Source organism: Papio anubis, chromosome 10, assembly GCF_008728515.1.
Source record: "Papio anubis isolate 15944 chromosome 10, Panubis1.0, whole genome shotgun sequence".
NCBI classification, from domain to species: domain Eukaryota; kingdom Metazoa; phylum Chordata; class Mammalia; order Primates; family Cercopithecidae; genus Papio; species Papio anubis.
This window is the reverse complement of record NC_044985.1, coordinates 42,866,291-42,888,353: the sequence shown is the minus strand read 5'-3', so window position 1 is coordinate 42,888,353 and position 22,063 is coordinate 42,866,291. Positions and strand designations below refer to the sequence as shown.

The window sequence follows — 22,063 nt, the reverse complement described above, 5'->3', positions numbered from 1 at the left end:
TAAAAGTACTTTCTAAATGATCTATGTAAAAGTTTTATTTATATGGATGACTGAGAAAATCACGTATGGACATGCATACGCATATTCACGTATGTGTCTTTTGTATGTGCTGTTTGTAAGCAGGTATTTTTAAGCTTTTATGAGTTGACTAAAATCCTAAGTCCTGGAATAGATTGCATGTCACAGAATTAAAGAAAAATGAAAGATCCCCGACAAGACACACACACACACACACACACACACATACACACACACACACACACACTGACGACCCTGAGACACAATCTCATGCAGGCCCTGGAGTGAGCTGCTCACTTCCTGGGGTTTCTTTCCAATGCAGGTGGAGGTGGGGAACACCTGCTGGTACTCACAGTCTCGGCATCACCATAGAAGGCAGCCAGGTCCAAGGGCGTGCGGCCATTCTTGTCCATCTGGTCTATCGCAGCTCCTTCTTCAACCAGATACTGGACCACTGCCCTGTGACCTTTCAGACAAGCCCAGCTTAATGCTGACAGACCCTCTTTGTCTAGAGAAGAAAGGGCTGCACCTGAAAGGAAAGCCCATTCACAGAACATGAACCTTATGAGATGACAAAGACAGAAAGCAAGTAATTGCACACCTGCAGAACACCTGGCCTGAACCGAGTGTCAGTCAAGCACTGTGAAGGGTGACACTGGCCAGATGGGCTGGCAGAATGGTCATCGCTGCTGAAGAGGAATACCAGCACGTGGCTGTGTTGCCTATTCTCTCTACTGTATATCAGAAAATTTCCGTACAGCCAGGCGCGGTGGCTCACACCTGTAATCTCAGCACTTTGGGAGGCCAAGGATCACGAGGTCAGGAGATTGAGACCATCCTGGCTAACATGGTGAAACCCCGTCTCTACTAAAAATACAAAAAAAATTAGCCAGGCGTGCACCTGTAGTCCCAGCTACTCGGGAGGCTGAGGCAGGAGAATGGCATGAACCCGGGAGGCAGAGCTTGCAGTGAGCCAAGATCACGCCACTGCACTCCAGCCTGGGCAACAGAATGAAACTCCATCTCAAAAAAAAAAAAAAAAAAAAAAAAAGAAAGAAAATTTCCATAACAGAAAACTTAGAATTTGAATCAGAAAGCACTGAATGGGTCTGCTAAAGTTCTCTCTCTGTGTCCGTCCAAAAGAAACCTTTGAGGGCATGATGCTGCTACCTTTTGAAAGGAGGAATTCCACGGTGCTCAAGTGCCCTTCACAAGCAGCCACCATGAGGGGCGTCCGGCCTTGCTTGTCACTTAGGTTCACATCACAGCCGCGTTCCAACAGCAGTCTAACAATCTGGAAGAGACACTTGAAATTACCATCCTCCTGCTGCCTTTTCAACCACACCTGCTATACCCAGACAGGTTTCTGAACCTTTAAAAGTAGTCAAATGACTTTCTTTCAAAAATCCCTAAGTTGCGTGAACCATGGGGCCTGGAAAATCTTTCCACTGTATTCCTTTGAACAGAATCTTTTCCAAAATATATGCTCTTTTCAACATGCTCAATTCATTGCTGTTATCTACTAAATATACACATACTAGACAGAAATGGTAATTTGGGGGAGGAGGGATGCCAATCACAATCTCCAAGGACAAGACAGCCACAGGGGCATGGGAAAATGAAGCACAACTCAGGGGGGCAAGCAGCAGTCACGGGGTCCCCCATGGGCACTGAAGCTAACTAAGTACCTACAGCTGAGTGCAGGGCAGGAGGGGGTTGCAGAAAGAAGCTCGCCCACTACACACCCAAGCCATGGGCTTTCTTAAGACGCAGCACTGGCGGATGGCATGCCCTTTGGGGAAGGCAACTTTTAGCAAAGCACCCTGAGAAGATTCTCAGCCCTAGAAATACACCTTTCAACCAGGCATGGTCATAAGGTTGGGGAGGAAAAAACCTCAGAAAACCAGATGGGTATCTCATCACCACCATCCCAGCAGAAACTGCTTAGCCCAAGTTTTTCCCCAACACATCACCTGTTACATGGCCGCAGCAATAGGTGACACATTCCCACTGCCTTCTTGCTTGTTATCCACTAACAAATGCTTTCCAAACTTCCCCGTGACTTAGGACACAGCAGAGCCAGGAAAGGATTAGCCAGAGGATCAGGGTGAAGCAGTGAGGGTGACAGGGAACAGATGGTACAAACCAAGCTCTTAGGAATGGAAAGGGGAGAAGAATCCTGCCAGGAAGCACTCACAGCTCCTACCAAGGGAGCCAGCAGGCATCGGCAGAGATGCGATTCCATGACCAAAACTTTGGTCTAGAACATTCTTCTTTGTAATGGTCATAACATCCTTTGTATCCGTAGTGTATGTGTAACCTGGTGCTAGGTGAGGGGTAGGTATGTGGTCACTATTTATGAAATGAAGGAACAAGGATCCCCTGGCTCCCTTGAATGAACCACAACAATGGATCATTCATAGTAAAAAACAAAACAAAACAAAAAAACAAAAACTAAAACCCAGCCCGAATCAGTGCTGGACCAGAGGGAAACATTTTCTTTTCCAAAGAGCACAAAAGAACTGCTCTTCTTCCAAGTATGTTGGACAAATGCGTCCCAAAACTACAACACGTATGTTAGAGCAAGTCTCTTGTTACCACGATGAGTCCACCCACTCCACCTCCCTCCACAGCTGAAGGCAGTGGCTGTGTCTCTGACCTGAATAGCTCGGCCTTGAGCAGCCTTGCTCCCCAGCCTATGTGGCCAACTGTGTTATCTTGTCAAACGTGTGGCTCTATCAAGTAATCCCGATGGCACAGAAGCCGAGGATGGGGAACAGACAGGTTCAGGGGAGCTGCATGTGTCCTCAGGGGAGCCAGGCAATAGTGAACTCCATCCTCACTCATTGCTTCTGAAGCATTCAGGGGCCCCCCCCCGGTACCTGCCAATGCCCCTGGCGTGCTGCACAAAACAAAGGTGGAACCCCTCTCCTGTTTGTCCGCGACACAGCAGCTCCACGCCCCAGCAGCAGCTCGCAGACCTCCAGCTTCCCTCTTCCTGCGGCAGCAGTCAGGGCTAAAGGAAAGTCACATAGAGGGGAATCTGTTAGCATGTGGTGGAGCACAGATGGCCAGAAATTCTTTGACAGTTCTCTCCCCCAGTGGGAGGTAGGGTCTATATGTCCTCCCCCTTTGAACCTGCGGGGGCTCTGTGACAGCTCTGACCAACAGAACACAGCAGAACAAATTCTGTGTGAGTGTCAAGGCCCAGGTCCTAGGAGATGGGCTGCTTGTACATCCCTGAACACTCTTTCCTGGAGGCCGGATGCCATGCTGAGAGGAAGCCCAAGCAGTCCTGTGTTGAGACCCACAGAGAGAAGAACTGAGGCCTGGGCATGGCTGCCAGTTCCAGATGGGCTCCCAGGAGACAGCCAGCACCAGCCGGCCAGCCACATGCATGTGCCATCTGGAAAGGGATCCACCAGCCTGGGTCAAGCTGCCCCAGCTAAAGCCATGTGAGCAGAGGTGAGCCATCCCCACCATGCCCGGCCCAAACTATAGATTCAGAGGTGGCTAAGTTTTTTTTCTGTTTTTCACAGGAAGAGATAACCAGAATACAGTGCAACGCAAACACAGGTTGGAATTATTGTCTAGTTTGGCCTCTTACCCTAAAATCGTAAAATTTCATTCAACAAGAATAATCACTCAGGCAGTCTAGCATGCATGTCACTCCCCCCTCGTTAAAGAATCTCCTTAACACATCAAGATTCAGGGTTAAGAAAGTCAAGAAAGAAAAGAAGATCCAACTGTAGAGGGCCGGAGTGAACATGCTGGCCCAGAGGCAGTGAGCTGTCGTGGCGGTGCTGCGGGAAGTCAGCTAAGGATGAAAGAAAAATGGCACGCAAGGAGAGAGGACAACGAGACCGGGCACTCATGGCACTCTCCCATCAGCCTGGGCCTCCCCGCTCCCCGATTCTTAATTTGGGGGTCACAGGCAGGGGGTATAGTTCGAAGAGTTGCTTCTGCTCATCACAGGAATCACTGTCTAGAGAGAAGGACGGAGGAGATGGCAGAAACAACCCCAGGCCAGGATGATCGGCTCTTCAGTGAGACCAGAGGCCAGCAAAGGGCTGAGTGGCGAGGGATGGCTATTCTTCTGGAGGGAGGGAGGAGATGGAGCGCCGCGCCCTGGCTCTATTCCCAGCACATGCCTGGGATGACCCTGTTTCTAAATACAGCCTCCAACCTATACATTTCCAGTTTCCAGAATAGGGAAGTGTTCTTAAAAGTCAGTCAGGCAGACAGACCTCTCAGGCTGAAAATGGGGCAACACAGAAACAGGCCTTCAAAAGGTGTGGTCCGCATGCCAGGGAGCCTATGAGGAACACCCAGCCCCATTAGTAACCAGGCTCACTAACGAGAGACGGATGTGGAACAAGAAAGCTCACACCCTGCTAGCGGAAAGGCACACGGTGGCTGCTCTGGAAAACAGGCTGATGCTACGAGTAAGTGGAAGATGGGTGTAACCCCCCACCCAGCAACCCACTTGCAGAGATGCACCCTGCAGGCACTCTCAGGGTGCACCAGAAACACAAGCAAAAATGCTCACTGCACCCCGGGCTGCAAGCAATCCAAACAACCATCATCAGCAGCAGCAGTAGGCTTCAAGAAAGTGGCACCATCAATCAGCAGAACACTACATGTCTACAAAAATAAACACCATGTGGCTAAACACGACTGACCAAGTCAGTCTCACAAACTTAACAAGGATTCAAAGAAACCAAACCCAAAAGAAAACACAGAGGACTTTGTTCATACAGAGTTCAAAAGCAGAATGCTGTGACAGCCGTCTCGGGAGAGGGTCACCTATGGGCTTCCGATTAGCAAGGGTGGGACCTGGTTTGTCTCCTGTGCACCTTCTGAGCTCGGGTCTCAGAGCTAAGCCCCAGGAGCCAAGGGCTCAGGGATGCTGGTGTCTGCACACACCCCTTGGTCTACCTGTCCTCTTTGACACCCCTCAGGGCAGCTAACAGATGCCTGCTTCCTCTGGTTCCTACAATAAAGCCCAGGGAAGCTGGGAGTCTGTTGCTGATTTGTGACCTCCTCTGGTCACACAAGTCAGCATGGCCATGGTTTAACCTCCAGGAGCCACATACACAAAAGGCGGCAAACCAGTTCTCTCCCTGCAACAAACTAGCTCCCCTACTGAACAGTCTCCACAGACTGTCCTCAGGGCCATGGTGCAGTGTGGCTGGCGACCTCACCTCTTCACATGTCACAGAGAGGTAGCCACATCTGTCCCATGGATCACCTGAGCTCTGTGTTCAATCTGGGGCTGTGTCACCGGAAAGTGAGGGAGTGAGTGTGGGCAGCAGGCAGTCCTGGTCTTGTGGACCTAAGGATGTAAAGGTCAGGCCCAGGATGACCATGGGGAAAGCATCCCCTTCTCCATCCTTCCAGAAGGGCAACGCAGCTCTCACTTTGCTTCTGGTCCTCAGTCAGTGTGGACCTCATCAGTGAAGGGACCTTCTTCAGTGGCCTCATCATAGACCAGCCCCTCGTAAGAGTTTACACAGCAGCCCAGGGAGCTTAGGGCCAGTCTGCAGGCCTGGCCGATCCCTCCCACACCCTATTCCTCACCACCCAGATGACGGCCTGTTTCTTTTCAGAAAGGAGGCCACCACATTTCTCCAGAAAAAATGCATTTAAAGAGCTCTGTCCTGATGGATGTCCTCAAGTCTATTGATCTATGTTTGCAGCAGACAGCACTAAAGCGGTGGGGGACCAGAGGAGGTAACAAGTCAGGAGCTGACTCCCAGCTCCCCAGGCCTTGTCTGAGCACCAGAGAGAGCAGGCATCTGCCAGCTGTCAAGATGCTCTGACACCTGATGCTACAATATTTTTCCATGAGGCATAACAACTTCAGTTCTCTGTGGTAGAACAGTCCTTCACATGCACTGGGACATGGTCCCTTGCAGCTCTTCAAGGAGGTAGCTGGTAAACTCAGCCAAGGTCCTCATGAGAAGTCAGTGCTGGCACCAACATGTGTGTTCAGTGAGTCATCCTAGTGGAGGGCACAGGGGGCCTGTGCACCATGGTTCTCAGAAAGTGAGAGACTGCTCAGCTCTGGAGTCCCAAGGTCGAGGATGTAACACAGCACAAGACACCTGAAGACATGATCTAGTCTCAGTTGCTATGTGTGACCTTGGCAAATCCTCAAGGTCTGTGAGCTTCAGTTTTCCCATGCAGAAAGCTAAGGAGTTGAGCCTGACCAGAGTTATGAAAAGCCGAAAGTTTCCGCAAATGCTTAGTCCTCATTTCATTCTTTAAATGCACCTTATTTAAAATTTTGTAATAAACACAATACCCATCCCCCACCCAACCACCACCACATTTGCAGTTACTAAATTCTTTCTTTTTGTTTTTGAGACAGGATCTTGCTCTGTTACCCAGGCTGGAGTGCGGTGGTGCAATCTTGGCTCACTGCAACCTTTGCCTCCCAAGTTCAAGGGATTCCCCTGCCTCAGCCTCCCGAGTAGCTGGGATTACAGGCACGAGCCCCCATGCCCGGCTGATTTTTATATTTTTAGTAGAGATGGAGTTTCACCATGTTGGCCCGGCTGGTCTTGAGCTCCTGACCTCAGGTGATCTGCCCACCTTGGCCTCCCAAAGTGCTGGGATTACAGGTGTGAGCCACTGTGCCTGGCCGCTGTCACTAAATTCTGATACCCTGGGGCCCAGCGCATTACCATGGGTGCCCAGAATAACTTACCACTGGGCAGTCTTTATAATAGTGCTTTTCCTGTCATCTTTCTAGTTAGATAATTTCTTAGAACTACAGGAAGAGCCGTTCTTAACAACAATTGCCATCTGCATCACTGATCTGGATGACGAAGTGGATTCTTTCAAGACAGTGCAACCAGAACAAAATACTGAAGGGCACGGATGCTACAGCTGATCTGGACTGCAGGTGCCATTCATATTTGTGTTATGCAAACAGGCCCATTGCCCTTCCTGAGCAGATATTTAATCTCAGTGCGTCGGTATGTAAAACTGACATCAATACCATTAACAGGATGTACTGAGACAGAGGTGAGGAGGCGGTTCCCATACCTAAAATGTTTGGAAACCAGGGTCCAAGGTGATCCTATCTGTACTCTGAGAATCTACACAAACCAGTTCTGGTCCCTGCTGTCCTGGGAATTCCCACTGTAGTCTCTTCCTGCCACAATGATAATGTTAATGATTCCTACTAATATAAGGCTCGGGGTACTTTTATATTGTGAGAGACCAGAATATGCCACCCCAAAATATGTCTTTTTGCGTAAAGATTTTGAGCTGATTATTTTGAGATACTGAAGACACAGGAGGTATTCCAAAAACAGAGAAGTTATCCTCTTGTAAGACAAAATTTAAGGGTGTCTTCCTTTCTATACCAAGAAGAGAAGGATGACTACATGACTAGAGACTTCTATCAATGAAGAATCTGGCTCACAAACCTTACCCTTGTTAACCGCTTTTCTTGGGTACCTCTCCATAACTGGCCTTCCCCACACCATTTATCTTTGTTTCAGGGGATTTTTTTTTTTTCCCTTAGAGATGGTTTCTCACTCTGTCACCCAGGCTGGAGTGCAGTGGCACAATCTCAGCTCACTGCAACCTCTGCTTCTTGGGTTTAAGCAATTCTCCTGCCTTGGCCTCCCAGTTAGCTGGGATTACAGGTGTGTGCCACCACGCCCGGCTAATTTTTGTATTTTTAGTAGAGACGGGGTTTCACCATGTTGGCCAAGCTGGTCTCGAACTCCTGACCTTGTGATCTGCCCGCTTCAGCCTTCCAAAGTGCTGGGATTACAGGTGTGTGCCACCGTGCCTGGCTGGGATGATGGCTTTTAAGCCTAAAATCTAAGCCATCTCTTGGACACTGACTCATTTCTCTGGGTATCTCCCACAGATACAACACAAGATAACAAGATACACCTGCTATTCAACTTCTGTTTGTGTAAATCTGTCTTTCATTGCTGCAGTCTGTCCCAAGAACTGTGAAGGGTAAGGATAAAGTGATTTCTTCCTCTACTACAATATACATTATCTGGATTGATCTGATCATGTGATTCTTACGCTGGAAGATCTGGGTATTGAACCACTACCTGGATCTGCTGCTGCTCTGCCATTTTCCTCCAGGCAAAGAACAACTCCCTCTTCCTCTTCTCCCCGGTTAACCAGAAGAAGGAATGAATCAAAACAAAGACACATTGGCTCCATGCTGAGGCAGGGCCCAGGTAAATGCATGATGCCATGCAAAGGAATAAACACAGGACTCTTCCATTTGATGAGATCTGAAGCAGCCCATCCACCACAGCATTCTGCTCTTTTATTTAGTAAACAAGTTTCATCTCCATTACAAACGGGGCCTTTAAATCAGGATTTCTGTTGCAGCTGCTGCTGAATTTTTGCAACAGCAGCACATCAGAAATGATAGTCCAGCACTAAAAATAGGGACCTCTGTTTCACAGAGGCGTCAGAGAAGCCACAAGTTGGAGCAAATGACAAGGGGCGAGCGTGCCACCCTGGGCATGGCAACGGGGTTGGACCCTGTCCACCTCCTTTTCCTTCACAACTCTTGCTATGGTATTTGGTGACTTCCTCTTGAGGCAACTAAAAACCTGTAAGTACAGGCAGACTTTGCTCAGGCTTAAAACAGATCACGTACTACACACAAATTCCTGACGAGGCTCTCGTTTACAAATGATGCAGACAGACAACAAGATCTGTGTTTTCCTTTTTCTAAGCAGATTGAGTATTCTGGGGCCATCGCTGCAAACTCCTGAGGCTCTGCCATTTTCAGGGGATCTCAAGTTTTAGCAGCCACAGGGACTTACGAACACCATATACGGAAACAAAGAGACTGAAGAATAGCCAGCCACATGCTTAAGCAAACAAGACTACGGCTAAATTATGCTCAGGAATTCCAGCTATTCTGCTGCAAAGGCCGACCTCGGGTGCTGCCCACCAGGCTCCAGTGAGGGTTAATGCATTCCGCCCTACCCGAAGGAAAAGAGGGCAGGGGAGGGCAGGAGAAAAGAATGCCCTGCTATGGGCAGTACCTTGCCTTCTGGCCAGTGAAATACAAAGATGGAGAAAAAAAAAGACTTGGTATGAAATGGGAGCTCAAAAATCAACGTGAACAGATGGCACTTTTTAGGACTCAAATTGGACACAATTTACTCTACTTGCAAAATCCTTAACAAGATGGCATTTGTGAATTAGATTCCCATGAAAGCACATATTTTCTGACGATCTGAATAATTTCACCTCAGCAACTTGCCTTCTGTCTTGAGAAGGCAAGTAGGTTTGTAATGGCAGACGTTCATTTTACGAACAACCTGACTGGCCGGGCACAGTGGCTCACGCCTGTAATCCCAGCACTTTGGGAGGCCGAGGCGGGCAGATCACAAGGTCAAGAGATAGAGACCATTCTGGCCAACATGGTGAAACCCTGTCTCTACTAAAAGTACAAAAATTAGCTGGGCATGATGGCACACAGCTGTAATCCCAGCTACTCAGGAGGCTGAGGCAGGAGAATCACTTGAATCCAGGAGGCGAGTCGCAGTGAGCCGAGATCTCTCCACTCCACTCCAGCCTGGTGACAGAGCGAGACACGGTCTCAAAATAAATAAATAAATAAATAAATAAATATAAAAAAATAAAACTGACAACAATCTGAACTTATTGGAAACAGCAGCAAGAGAGTTTTTTGCACCATAAAATGGATGGTTTGCAGGAATCTTTTATATACTAAAGTTCTCTGGGAAAAGATTTGATTTGCAAAAACTCCATTGTCAACTTGCCGGGGACACAGTTATTCCACAAACAGGGCTATTCCTAAAATTTTATAGCAGATCTGTCACTCAAATTCACGGGATGTGTTACCCAGGCTCAGGATGGCTTGGCTTACAGATCACAACAATGGGTCTGTATTCCCACCCACATTTGGTTTTGGACCCAACTTGGGGGCTTAGAGAGAAGGGCAGCAGAGTCAGTGCACACAGAAGCAGCTTCCTGCTGGCAGACTATGACCTTTTCATGCATTACCCATGGATGTATGAAAACCATTCTGCAAGCTGGAACGAAGTACCTCCGGAGAACAGCTCACACCAGGAGAACCCACTTTCTGCTGGCTGAGAGGGCACTGCGGGCAGGGCAGGGTGGCTGGGCTCTGCCTGTATACTTGTGTTCACATGTGGAATTTCCTTCCTATTATCCTGGCCTCTCCCATATTTTATAAAAATGAGTGGAAAATGAAAAAAATGAGTGTCAACATTAATTGAAAGCAGCAGGGTTCTCATAAATGTCATCTAATTGTGGCCAAGGTGAGAACTGTGAGATGTGATGAAGGTAGTGATGCTTGACCCTCAGCCCCAGGCCCGACGGCCACACCCTGCTCAAAGGCAGAGAACACCAGGAAAGAGTGTGCCTGACACATTGCACATTTCTCAGCTACTTTATCTCAATGGTAAAATGTAATGAGGGATTTTAGGATTTCTTTTTTTTTTTTTTTTTTAAACTCTGGGAATGACTGCCCGCCCCGCCTTTGTAACTGACTCTAAGCGGCTACATGGAGGCTGACCAGTCAGACTTGCTTTGCTGCCACCGGGCGCTCGGCCATCACACTGAGGGCCTCGGGGAAGCTGGCCCCCATGTCCTCTGGCTGAAAGCAGCAACCCCTACCCAAAAGGCCAGGCAATATGCCGCCCCGCCCCACCTTCTAGACATAGGACTAAGATTTACAGAAGCCAAATGTCATAGCCTCGCTTTGTTCTTTGTTAGGCATTTCCTCCTGTCTCTGAGGGAGGGGAAGGCTTCTATTAGAAGAACATACTTTCCAAGAGCTATAAATTTTTCACCCCTACAAAGACCAGGCAGTTATCTAACCATGAAGGTAATCAAGATGGCTCTTCCAGAAAACTGTACTTGCACTGGGGGACAAACGTCCCAAGCCTTGGGGTCTGGGACAAGCCTCCAACACTGCCAGCCTCAACTGAAGCTTCTGCAGGCTGGGGCACTGCTGTTCAGTGACCTCACGAATGGGAAGCCAGCACTGCCCAGGTACAGTCACAGGCCGTGTGACGATGTTTCAGTCAGTGACAGACTGTGCATACAACAGCACAGTGGTCTCATAATACCATATTTTTATACCTTCTCTATGTTTAGACACACAAGTATTTACCTTTGTGTTATAGCTGCCTACAGTATTCAGTACAGCAATATGCTGTACAGGCTTGGAGCCTGGGAGCAATAGGCTGTGCCATCCAGGCTTGTGTAGGTACACTGGAAGATGTTCACACAATGACCAAATCGCCTAAGGATGCATCTCTCAGAACTATCTCATGCACAAATTTAAAAAGTTGTGGTTTTGAACACCTTGCTTATTGTTTCCCATTTGGTAAAACTCTCCCAGGAGGGCCAGATCTCCCAACAGCCATGATGGGCCTGCAGAAGCAGCCTGGCTGGGGCCAGATACGGGGATTCTGTGTTATAAGGCAACAGGCATCAACCAAGCATCCTGGAAAAATGTGGCTCCCTCTGCTGACAGACATGACCCTGTTTTCACCGAGCTATCTATGGGAGGTGAATACACGGCAGAATCCAAATCTGGGGAACCAGAACACTCCTGACCATGTTACAAATTCTACTGTAAAAACACTGTCAGCCTGTATGTGCATTCGAGATTAAAAAAGAACCTCAAATTGCCAACTTCTTTTAAAAAATAAAATGTGTAACTGCACCTGTAAACAGGACTTCACACGTGTGACCAACATTCCTTTCTTTTCCACCCTTATGACTCCATCTTCCAAAGTAATTGCAAAGTTGAAGATTCCATCACTTACACATCCACTTACTCAACCGAAAAATGTATAGCATACATTAATAACATATTACAATAATAATATTAATCAACTTATCACAACCCTGACAATACATAGCATTTACTGAACACGCATCAACTGCTGAGAGCTGCACAAAATACCCTGGGTGGATTCTCATTTAATCTTGTTAAGAACCTTTTGAACCAGGTGTCATGATGATGCCCACGTTACTGAGGTGAAAAAACTGAGTCACAGGAGTTACATCATCTGCCCCAAATCACAAAGGGAATCAGTGTCAGAGTCAGAAATTTAACCCGAGCAACGGAATGGACCTGAAGTCATGCTCTTGATCAAAACAGGAAGATGCTATTGGATTTAAATAACATACCATGCCATTTGTAAAGGGCTGCCTACACAATGCTCTTGGTCCTCCATATTCATAAATTCAGTGAACACAATCAACTTCTATGAGGCAAGCACTACTCACAGTTCTCTGTTACAGATGAGGAAAATAAGCCCCAGAGAAATTAAACAACTTACTTAAGGTCCCACAGCCAGTGGGAGTATAGCTAAGTCTAAGGTTTTTGTTTTGTTTTGTTTTTTGAGACAAGTATCACTCTGTTGCCCAGGCTGGAGTGCAGTGGCAGGATCTTGGCTCACTGCAACCTCTGCCTCCTGGGTTCAAGCAATTCCCTGACTCAGCCTCCTGAGTAGCTGGGATTACAGGCACCTACCACCACGCCTGGCTAGTTTTTGTATTTTTAGTAGAGACTGGATTTCACCATGTTGGCCAGGCTGGTCTTGCACTCCTGATCTCATACTCACCTCGGTCTCCCAAAGTGCTGGGATTACAGGCATGAGCCACTGCACCCGGCCAGTCTGAGTTCTTAGCTCCTACACTGCTGCCTCCAGGAAGTCGCCTTTAAAAATATCTAAAGCAATCAACAACCTTCTATGAGTGTTGTTTAGAATGAAAGTACCAGAACGTGCGTCTCTTTTTTTGAGGAACTGCTGTGATTTCTCCCATGGACAATAAAAATAGTTTACAAGGAGTGTGTTCCCCTCTAATTCTGGCCACATGGCATTCTACAGCCACAGTAGTAGCTCAATTTAGTATGCCACGGCACGAATGTTTGAGCGGTTCTTCATGTCCTATTCCTGCCTTAGTGTTTTAAAGTTCTTATCTGCATCATTTCAAGTAAGCTGCTTCAAATCCTTTGAGGAATAATGTGTGTGCTATAAATAATGTAACCTCAATTTAAAAATAATTTCCTAAAAGATAAACAACATAAGCCATCTTTCATACAGACTTTGTTCTTTTAAGAATCCATGAGAAGACTAGACCTTTGGACAGCTGTCACTTCTAAAGTGTGCTGAGAATGTTCACATGTGGAAGGCTGGGTTACACACCAAGTTATTTAAAGCAGGCATAAAGTTCTCTCTCTCCTCTCAGTAAGGGCTAAGCTTGTGCTGAGGACTTGGTTACATGCCAGGACACCACATGAGTTCTCAGTGTAAAAAGGGGGCATTTCCACAAAAGCATTTTATACAATCTCACATCTGGCCCCCAAAACACAGAAAGAATCCAAATATCATTTCAAGAATTTGAAAGACACAAGGATGATTTTTCTGTGGGAGTGTAATCCTTCCCAAAATATGAATGAATATATTTTTCTGTTGAAGGCAGAAGTATTTTTTGTTAAACATTCAGGGTTCACTCGCTAGAAAAATGGACTCTATGTACAGCAAGAACAGCTTGATGAAGGTGGTCAAGGGGCCAATTCGTTCGTGCTTGAGACGCCACCCCTGGGTTTGTACCTGCTCACTGCTGGCCACTCAGCCTGCCCTACAGGGTGGGGACATGCTGACCTGACCCCTCTGCCCTCTTTGCAGAGAGGAGTGGTCTCCAGAACCCACCCACATCAGGGGCAAAACCCAGGGGTCTGTGAGACCAGGAGGACAGGGTGTGGACAAACCCAGTGCCCTCAGTTCTGATCCCCCATCTGCCTCCACTGGTTGGGGGACCCCTGTGCCCATCCTTTCCAACCAGAGCCGTTACCCCTTCCATGTTGGTAACCCCACTTTGTCCCTTACAGGGCACAGGGTCACCCCGCCCCATCTTGCTCCTTTCAGGATCCTGGGTAGTCCCTCCCACGCACCCTTGAGGGTACTGGCTTACTCCCCATCGTGTTGTTATGCTGAGGACAGTTCCGACTGACAGCAGCCTGGATTTCCATGCCCACTAACCTTACTGAACCTTCTTAGAACAAACACTTGCAGAGGAAGGAATGCCTTGATAAAAAATTTCCAAATACTGTTGAGATGCTCAGGACCTCTGAAAAATCCAGTATCTTCAGTATTCGACAGCAAGTCACAGTTTTCCCTACAGGATCCTCCATGTGTGTTCCATGTAACACATATTCTCCACATGCCCTAACAAGCCATGGGCAAACACTTTCCTTCCAATCTCTCACCTGAAATTCTGTCCTGAGATGTGCATGCATTACCTAATGAGGAGGATACTTCCTGATAAAGGTCACACATCATCAATGACAGGGATGCATCCTGAGAAATGTATCATTAGGTGATTATATGATCGTGCTAACACCACATGGTGGACTTACACGAACCTCGATGGTGTAGCCTACTATATACCTAGGCTACATGGTACAGCATCTTGCTCCTAAACTGCTAACCTGTACAGCCTATTACTGTACTGGATACTGTAGGCAGTTGTAACACAGTGGTACTTGTGTAACTAAACACAGAAAAAGTAGCAACACAGAAAAAGTAAAGACACAGTATTTTTATGGGAACACCTTCTCACATGTAGTCTGTTGCTGACAGAAACATCATTATGCGGGGGATGACTGTATATGTGACTGCAAGGCTTAATCCAGTAGGCCTGACCTTTATTTTACATTCTTACCAAATAACAGCCCCTCCTCTCTCCAAAATGCCTAAGGTAAATTCAAATGAGGAATGGGTCATTTTTACACCAACAGTAATAAGGCATCCAGCTTCCTGTGTTCTGGGGCGGCTTTGGATGTGGGAAGCCCACTGTCCATGCCTGGGGGCCCCTGTGATGGAAGCCAAAAGAGTCACAAAAGGGGAAAGGAAAGCAGTCCCATGGAAACAAGAGGGAAACGAAAATCATCAAAGTGTCAAATACAACAGGACCCAGCTTCACAGCCCAATTTGGAAACAGGTGCGAGGATCCCGCCCCCAAGAGGGGCCTGGAAACACCCACCCCAGCTGCAGGGCACTGCCTGAGGGCTCAAGATCCAGAGGGAGCCAGGTTCTGTCCAAAATTCCATGCAGAATTAGTGAATAGTGAACTACGGTGATCACACATGCTGAGTGGAACTGCTTCAACGCGCTACACAAAGGGAGGCCTGCGATGCGGCTAAATAGCCCATTCAACTGACAGTGGAGAAAATCTGGCCCATCTTAGGAACAGAGGCAAATAGTTGCTTTGGCAATAAAAATTAATTACCTGACTAAACTCCTTTAGAAAGTATTCAACAATTAAAATAGTACTGATTTAACATAAAATAACACTTCACATGAAGTATTTCAGTCATACTTTTAACCAACTCTGATAGGGCATCCCCTTCCAGAAATTAGGGAAGGGCAGCCCTGGGGAGCCGCCATGGTCCTGTGCATGAAGCACGGGGCTCTGGGTGTGCTGGTGACCTTCCTTCAAACAGAAGGACCTCTGAGGGGGTGACCTTGACAGGGTGGGATGGCTGCCAGAGATCTGCACGAGGGCACAGCACACCCAGGCTGCAGAGATGGAGATGTTATGGACACAGATGGGGCTATGCCCACTCTATGCTTGGCTAATAGCTGTGTTTCCAAAGATCCAACCCAGCAGCCCACCGAGGACTTGGCCAGAGGATCTGAGCCATCCTGGAGTCCAGCAAAGCATGGTCTGAGCTAGGACACCAAGAAATCAAGACACTGGGTCTTTATGCGTGACCAGGCCCCTTACTCCTCCCCCTCCAACCACAGGTATTTCTCCCAAATTATTCTGCAGGTGAACATCTCCCTCCCTAAAAATGAGTTTGTTTCATGTAAATCCACTTGTCCACTTGGTCAATACCTATGTGACAAGGACCAGGCTATATCTGCACTGTCCAATTTGGTGGCCACCTGTCACATATAATTTAGATAAATTAAGATGAGATTTTAAACTACTGTTCCTCAGTTGCACAAGTCACCTTTCAAGTACTCAATAGCCACATGTGGCTAGTAGCTACCATGCGGGACAAAACAGATACCACTTCCATTACTACAGAAAGTTCTATTGGGCAGCACTAGAACCGACGGTTGCCATACATGAAGGTGAGGACAAAAAACAGGGACACTTCTGCCCTCACAAAGCCCATGACTGGCTGGGTGTGGTGGCTCATGCCTGTAATCCCAGCACTTTGGGAGGCTGAGTCAGGAGGACTGCTTGAGCCCAGGGATTTGAGACCAGCCTGGGCAACATGGCAAATCCCGATGTTTTGCGTCTCTACAAAAAATACAAAAATTAGCCAGGTGTGGTGGCTCATGCCTGTAGTCCTAGCTACTCAGGAGCCCAAGGTGGGAGGAGCACCTGGGCCTGGGGAGGCAGATGCTGCAGTGAACCGTGATTGCGCCACTGCACTCCAACATGGGTGACAGAGTGCGACCCTGTCTCAAAAAACAAACCCAAAAAAGCCCACAATTTGGGAAAAGCAGCCTCCTATCAAATAAGCCTATTAAGGCCAGATGCGGTGGCTCACATCTATAATCCCAGCACTTTGGGAGGCCACGTTGGGTGGATCATGAGGTAAGGAGATCAAGACCAGTCTGGCCAATAAGGTGAAAACTCTCTCTACTAAAAATACAAAAATTAGCTCAGCGTGGTGGTGCATGCCTGTAATCCCAGCTACTCGGGAGGCTGAGGCAGGAGAATCCCATGAACCAGGGAGTTGGAGGTTGTAGTGAGCCAAGATCGCACCACAGCACTCTAGCCTGGCAACAGAGCGAGACTCTGTCTCAAAAAACAAAACAAAAAGTCCATCAAATATGATGTACTGATGGTAAGTCCTATGAAGGGAACTGCAGAGTGATCCAAGGGAGGGGAGAGGGGTAAGGCTTGATACCACAGGCCCATCTGCCTACATGGCAAGTGCTGGAGCAGAAGGGCCTCTGTTCTCTTCAATTCAGAGCAAGGTTCTAACCCGAAGCCCACAAGCAGGCTCACACACTTGAGAGTGGCCTGGAACTTGCAAACACAGTCCTTCTGCCAATCCACAGCAGCATGAGGTCACCAGCTAACCATCTCTGGTCACTTCAGCTTGGGCTAATTCACAGCAAACACTGACATGGAGATAGTAACTCAGTGTAGCCAGAACCTTTTGGGAGGCAGCATGGAGTTGTCACAGCTGTGGAATGCCTGAAACAGACGCCACAAGCATCTGGTGGGTTCTCACCATGTTTCAGGCTGCCGAGAAACTACGGAACAGACACTGACCGAGTCTGAATATCACTGAGCCAAGGGCCTTGGCATCCTCAGGGTGGTGCTGTTGGGTGCAGGCATTCATCATCTGCTCTGAGCTTTCTTCTGACGAATGGATCATACTACTTATTCTCCGCTACAGCCTTTTGTTTGAGGCTGCGGAGGATGCATGGGGAGAGGGAGAGCTTAAGAGCTACTGAACTACAGCACTGAGTTCTGAATGGCTTGTCCCTAAACATTGGACAGACAAAAAGCAAATGATCCCAGATGCTGGTGAAAACAGAAACTTACACAAGTTAAGCCCTCTGTTCTCCAAAACCAGTAGAGACAGTCTGCAAGTGTTCTAAAGGCTGTGGGTTTACTGCAGTAAACTCCCAAACTAAATACTGTTCCTGTTTTTTATGAATGTCTTAAAATTCTATTGTACATTTTCTTGTCTCCTTCAACCTAACACAGGAGCCACCTACTTCTGTGATGACATTTGTTGACTCAGGGTCACCAGCAGTCAGATGTGCAGGGCTCTGAGGGTGGAGGGCTGCTGCTGTGCCCAGTGCCACCACACTGAAGGCCTGAGTGAGGGGGACCTCCACGGGGCTGCTGTTCCCTGACTGGTGGCTGTCATTCTTCCTCACCAAGAACCCACCGCTTCCAATCAGCAACAGGTATGACAACCACATTTCCGCCATGTGGAACAGATTCACTGAATTGCAAGGCTCTCCTGGCAGAAAACTGGAGGAGGAATTTGTGCATGAATTTAGCTCCCGCGCCACTGGCTCTGGCAATGGCAGAGAAGAGATGGGCAGGTAGCTGTCCTCCTAACGGGGGTGTCCCTGCAGGAAAACCAAAGGCCGGCAGATGAGTCAAAACAGAAGAGGAAGCTCTGCCTTGTCACCTCATCAGCTAGCATTTTAAAGCCAAGCTGTTCACAGCTAAATCTATGCTGGGCAGACTTCTGTAAACATACTTAAGGTTTCAAAAGAAATAATGAACTACTATCCACACAAAGCTTCCAGTTTTTCTGCCACCTTCCCACATCCCAGATAGGTATTACTCTTGGGATCCTATCCTTATGCTGTGGCTAGGGACAGATAAGGTTCATCCTAGAGTGTTTTGGACCCAAAACACCATTGACTACACTCAGGAATGAGGACCAAATGAGAACAGGATGCAAACCCACTCCTTTCCCTTCTGTGGGTCCCCACAGCAACAAGCAACAATGCACACAGCAGTGCAGTCACACAGGCTGGGGAATCCCAGGGCCCATGGCTTGAAGTTGAGCCTTGGTGAGAACCAGGACTGCGAGCTCACCGATTCACTCGCAGGATCCTTACCAAGGCCTTCAGTTCTCCGTACGATGCCTCATCTGCCTTCATTCCTACATTTAGGGTTGGTAACAGACCCCAAGTGGCCAAATCCCAAACACAGATGTCACATTCCAGAGCATGTAGTATACATTTGTGTAAAGACCCATATTTGCAGATGTTCTCTCAGCTGAAACCCCCTGCAAGATTTCAAGGTATTCCTCTGACAAATGCAGGCCTGGAAAGTAGGAGGGCTTGGGGCAGTAGACGATAGTGGTTGTCTTTGAAGGAGCACAAGAGAAAGGTACCAGACAGAAAAATGCACAGAGAAGGTAAGGTGGATTTTGTTGAGATGCAGTCCACAGAGAGCCACTGTGGCTCTTTTAGCCTGAAAAATAGCACTTAGCTTGCTTCTTTTTGGTTTACATTTTAACAAGCGTCTCAAGTAAACTCTTGCCCCATGAAATTCACCCTGATGTCTGGTGAGGAAGAGTGTGAACTGCTTCCCAGGTTGCAAAGTGGTTTGAAGGTTATGCATGAGGCTTTGGAAAAGAGGGGCCAAGTTACTGTTTACCTTCTCATTAAGACCCAGGGGCAACTACAAAGAGATGAATTCTGCCAACAGCTGAGAGCTTGGAAGTCGGTCTTTCCCCGGTGGAGTCTCTGAGAAGAACACAGCCCCAGCCAATACCCAATTAGGAGCCTGGGAAGATCCTGAAGTAGAGAATCCAGCCAAACTGCCAAGAATTCTGATCTAGATAAAGACTGGTGGGAAGTCTGTTGTTTTTCATGTGTCTCTTTAGCCATCAACTGATGGGCAGATTCTCAAGGCAGGAGGATAATGCAATTCAGGACTGGTCATTGAGAGAATAGAGCTCACACAAAGCCTTCAAAAATCAGCCCTTTTCTGGAATTTTCTTCCAAATAAAAAAGTCATCTTGAATATTAAAGGTTAGGAATTCTCACTTAAGCTAAATGTGTGATGTCATGGCTGCTAGACCTGATGTCCATTGTCTTCACGGGTACCTCTCACTGTGTGTCACTCTACGTCAGGCTTTCTAGACAGCTCTGCGGGGCGCTAGGAGTCACCTGAAATGACTTGGGATGCTTGTTAAGAAAATCACATGCTGGGCTTTCCCCCTAGTGAATCAGAATGTCTAAGCCCAAGTACCCCAAGAGGCTCTTATCACTAGGCAATGAAAGAACAGAGATTTGGACCTTCTGGCTGTCAGTAGTCATGCTCTTATCCACTCAGCAACACTCCTGCCCACCACATCATTTGGAATGTGATGGAAACTTTTCTTTCACCAAATGATAGAGCAGCCTATACTATTTAAAAGGGAAGGGGGAGGACTCCATAAAGAATTAGGCAATATTTCAATCCACATACTTTTACCCGTAGACATAATCCAACTCCGCTGGAATTCTGTACTTTCTCTGCACCTGGGAGCACACCCAGCTCCTTCTTTGGGCCCACAATGGGGATGGAACAAACAGCTCTGAGGCTCTGAAGGACAGGCCTGCACTCCTGCCAGGAGGTGAGGCTCTGTGGCTTTCTCCTAGAGTGAGCTATCTAATAAGCTCTCCACACCACCATTTGGCTTGTTAGGAAATAATTTAGGAGCATTTGGAAACAAATCTGTGCAAGAGAAATGGAAGTCATATATACCAGGTACACAACAGAAACATAACCTGGAAATTCATTTTAAATACTCTTGCTGACATCTATTTAAAAACAACTTGTAATTTAAAGTCTCAGATTCCTAACACTAGTCCAGTCAAGTGGAAAACTGGAAAGCAGCATTACTGATTTAGTCTCACAAGTAACAAACTCAGATCTTCACCAGGATGTGCCCAGGCTTCTCACTGTAAAGACCAATGGAAATGACTTGATAGCCTGTATTTGTATAGTAACGTGAGTAAACCCCATGAGGCTGAGTTTTACCCTCATTCTATACAGGGCAGGGCAGGCCACTCCTGCCTTCTGTGCTGAGCCACCTTTGATTCATGTGACAATGGGGATAAAAGTTCATGCCTAGCTCACTGTGCGCAGGTCACAGGAAGATCACATTGGTGAGATGTGTGAGATTTGGCAAGCCAGAAAACACCTTACTTAGGTACTTCCACCTGACATTCATCTGAGGCACAGTAACTGCTGGTCTAATTCAAAATAATCAGTTAATAGGATTGCTTTAAAAAATAAAATCTTATGCTTCCAGCAAAGTTTTGCTACTCATTTAGAAAGTTCAAGGAGCTCTAAACTTCAAATGCCTGTGATAAAATAAAAATAGGACTACATACATCATAGTCATTCTTAAGACAATTAGGCCAAAATAGGGCTAAAACATCAAGCAAGCTGCCCCAGACTACAAGCAGTGGCATTATAATTACCTGTTTCTCCCCACAATGTGTCGGTGCCATTGACTTCTACTTCATGTTCCTTCTCCATCTCCAGCAAGCACTGGACCACCTGTCAGAAGTGGCAAGGTGATTTAATGAGTTCTCATAGCAAGAGGTGCTTATGATATAGCCCATGTATCAAAGGAGAGAGTGTGTTGTTTTTTAACCATTATCTCATGCTACACAAGGAGAGAAAAATATAATGAAAACTGTTTTGAAGCATAATTCATATGCTATTCACACTTTCAGTTGAAGAATAATTAAAAAAAAATCTCTGAATTTCAGCAACATGGTTCAGGATTACTAGGTACTCAGAATTGTAATGAATTCCAACATGACCCAAATATGCCAGCCTCATCAACAAAGGACACGGCAGATCACACCAAGTGCAGTTTCTGCATAAATCACAAGATAGTGAATCAATTTTTCACAAGGAAGGAAAACAAGGCAATACACCTTTTTCAAAATTTTTACAAAGTATGGTTCAAATACATTTTCTACTGGTAGCAGTATTCTTTTTCCCTTATGAGACTCTTCCTGTCAAAGGGTAGGTCAGGTCACAGGTATGGAGGCAGGAATCCTGGCTTGCAGGGAGATGAAGCATCTGTGCCCTGGACCTGAGCCAGCGTTCACCCTGAGCAACAGCAGCAAGCAATGGGAGAACATGACAAAGCCACCTTCCAGTCTCCTAGCCCACACCCTTTGTGGTAGGCTGAATAATGGCCCCCAAAGATGTCTACATCCCAATCCCCAAAGCCTGCGAATGTGACCTTACAGGGCAAGAAGGAATTGCAGATGTGATTATGAACCTTGAAACGGGGCGATTATCTCAAATCATCAAGGTCTATATCTGATACACATCTGATCTAATAAATCACAACCATCCTCTTAAGAGGGACAGGAGGAGTCCAGGTCAGAGGACAGAGGAAATGAGACGACAGAGGCTAAGATGAAAGTAAGGCACTCTGGAGATGGAGGAAGGGTACACGAGCTAAAAAATACAGGTGGCTTCAAGAAGTGAGAAAAAGCAAGGAGACAGGTTCTCC

The 22,063-nt window shown here is 47.1% G+C and overlaps 1 protein-coding gene across 6 annotated transcripts in view; it reads right to left on the bottom strand.

The window, feature by feature from the left end:
• TANC1 (tetratricopeptide repeat, ankyrin repeat and coiled-coil containing 1) overlaps window positions 1-22,063 on the bottom strand; it is a 135,651-nt gene that overhangs the window by 12,456 nt on the left and 101,132 nt on the right. For all 6 annotated transcript variants that reach the window (XM_031651286.1, XM_031651281.1, XM_031651282.1 and 3 more), the window contains 4 exons: window positions 21,009-21,087; window positions 2,901-3,034; window positions 1,189-1,312; window positions 372-547 (listed from right to left, as the gene is read on the bottom strand). In XM_031651286.1, coding sequence (XP_031507146.1) covers window positions 372-547; window positions 1,189-1,312; window positions 2,901-3,034; window positions 21,009-21,087 — 513 coding nt within the window. The remainder of the gene's footprint in view (window positions 1-371; window positions 548-1,188; window positions 1,313-2,900; window positions 3,035-21,008; window positions 21,088-22,063) is intronic.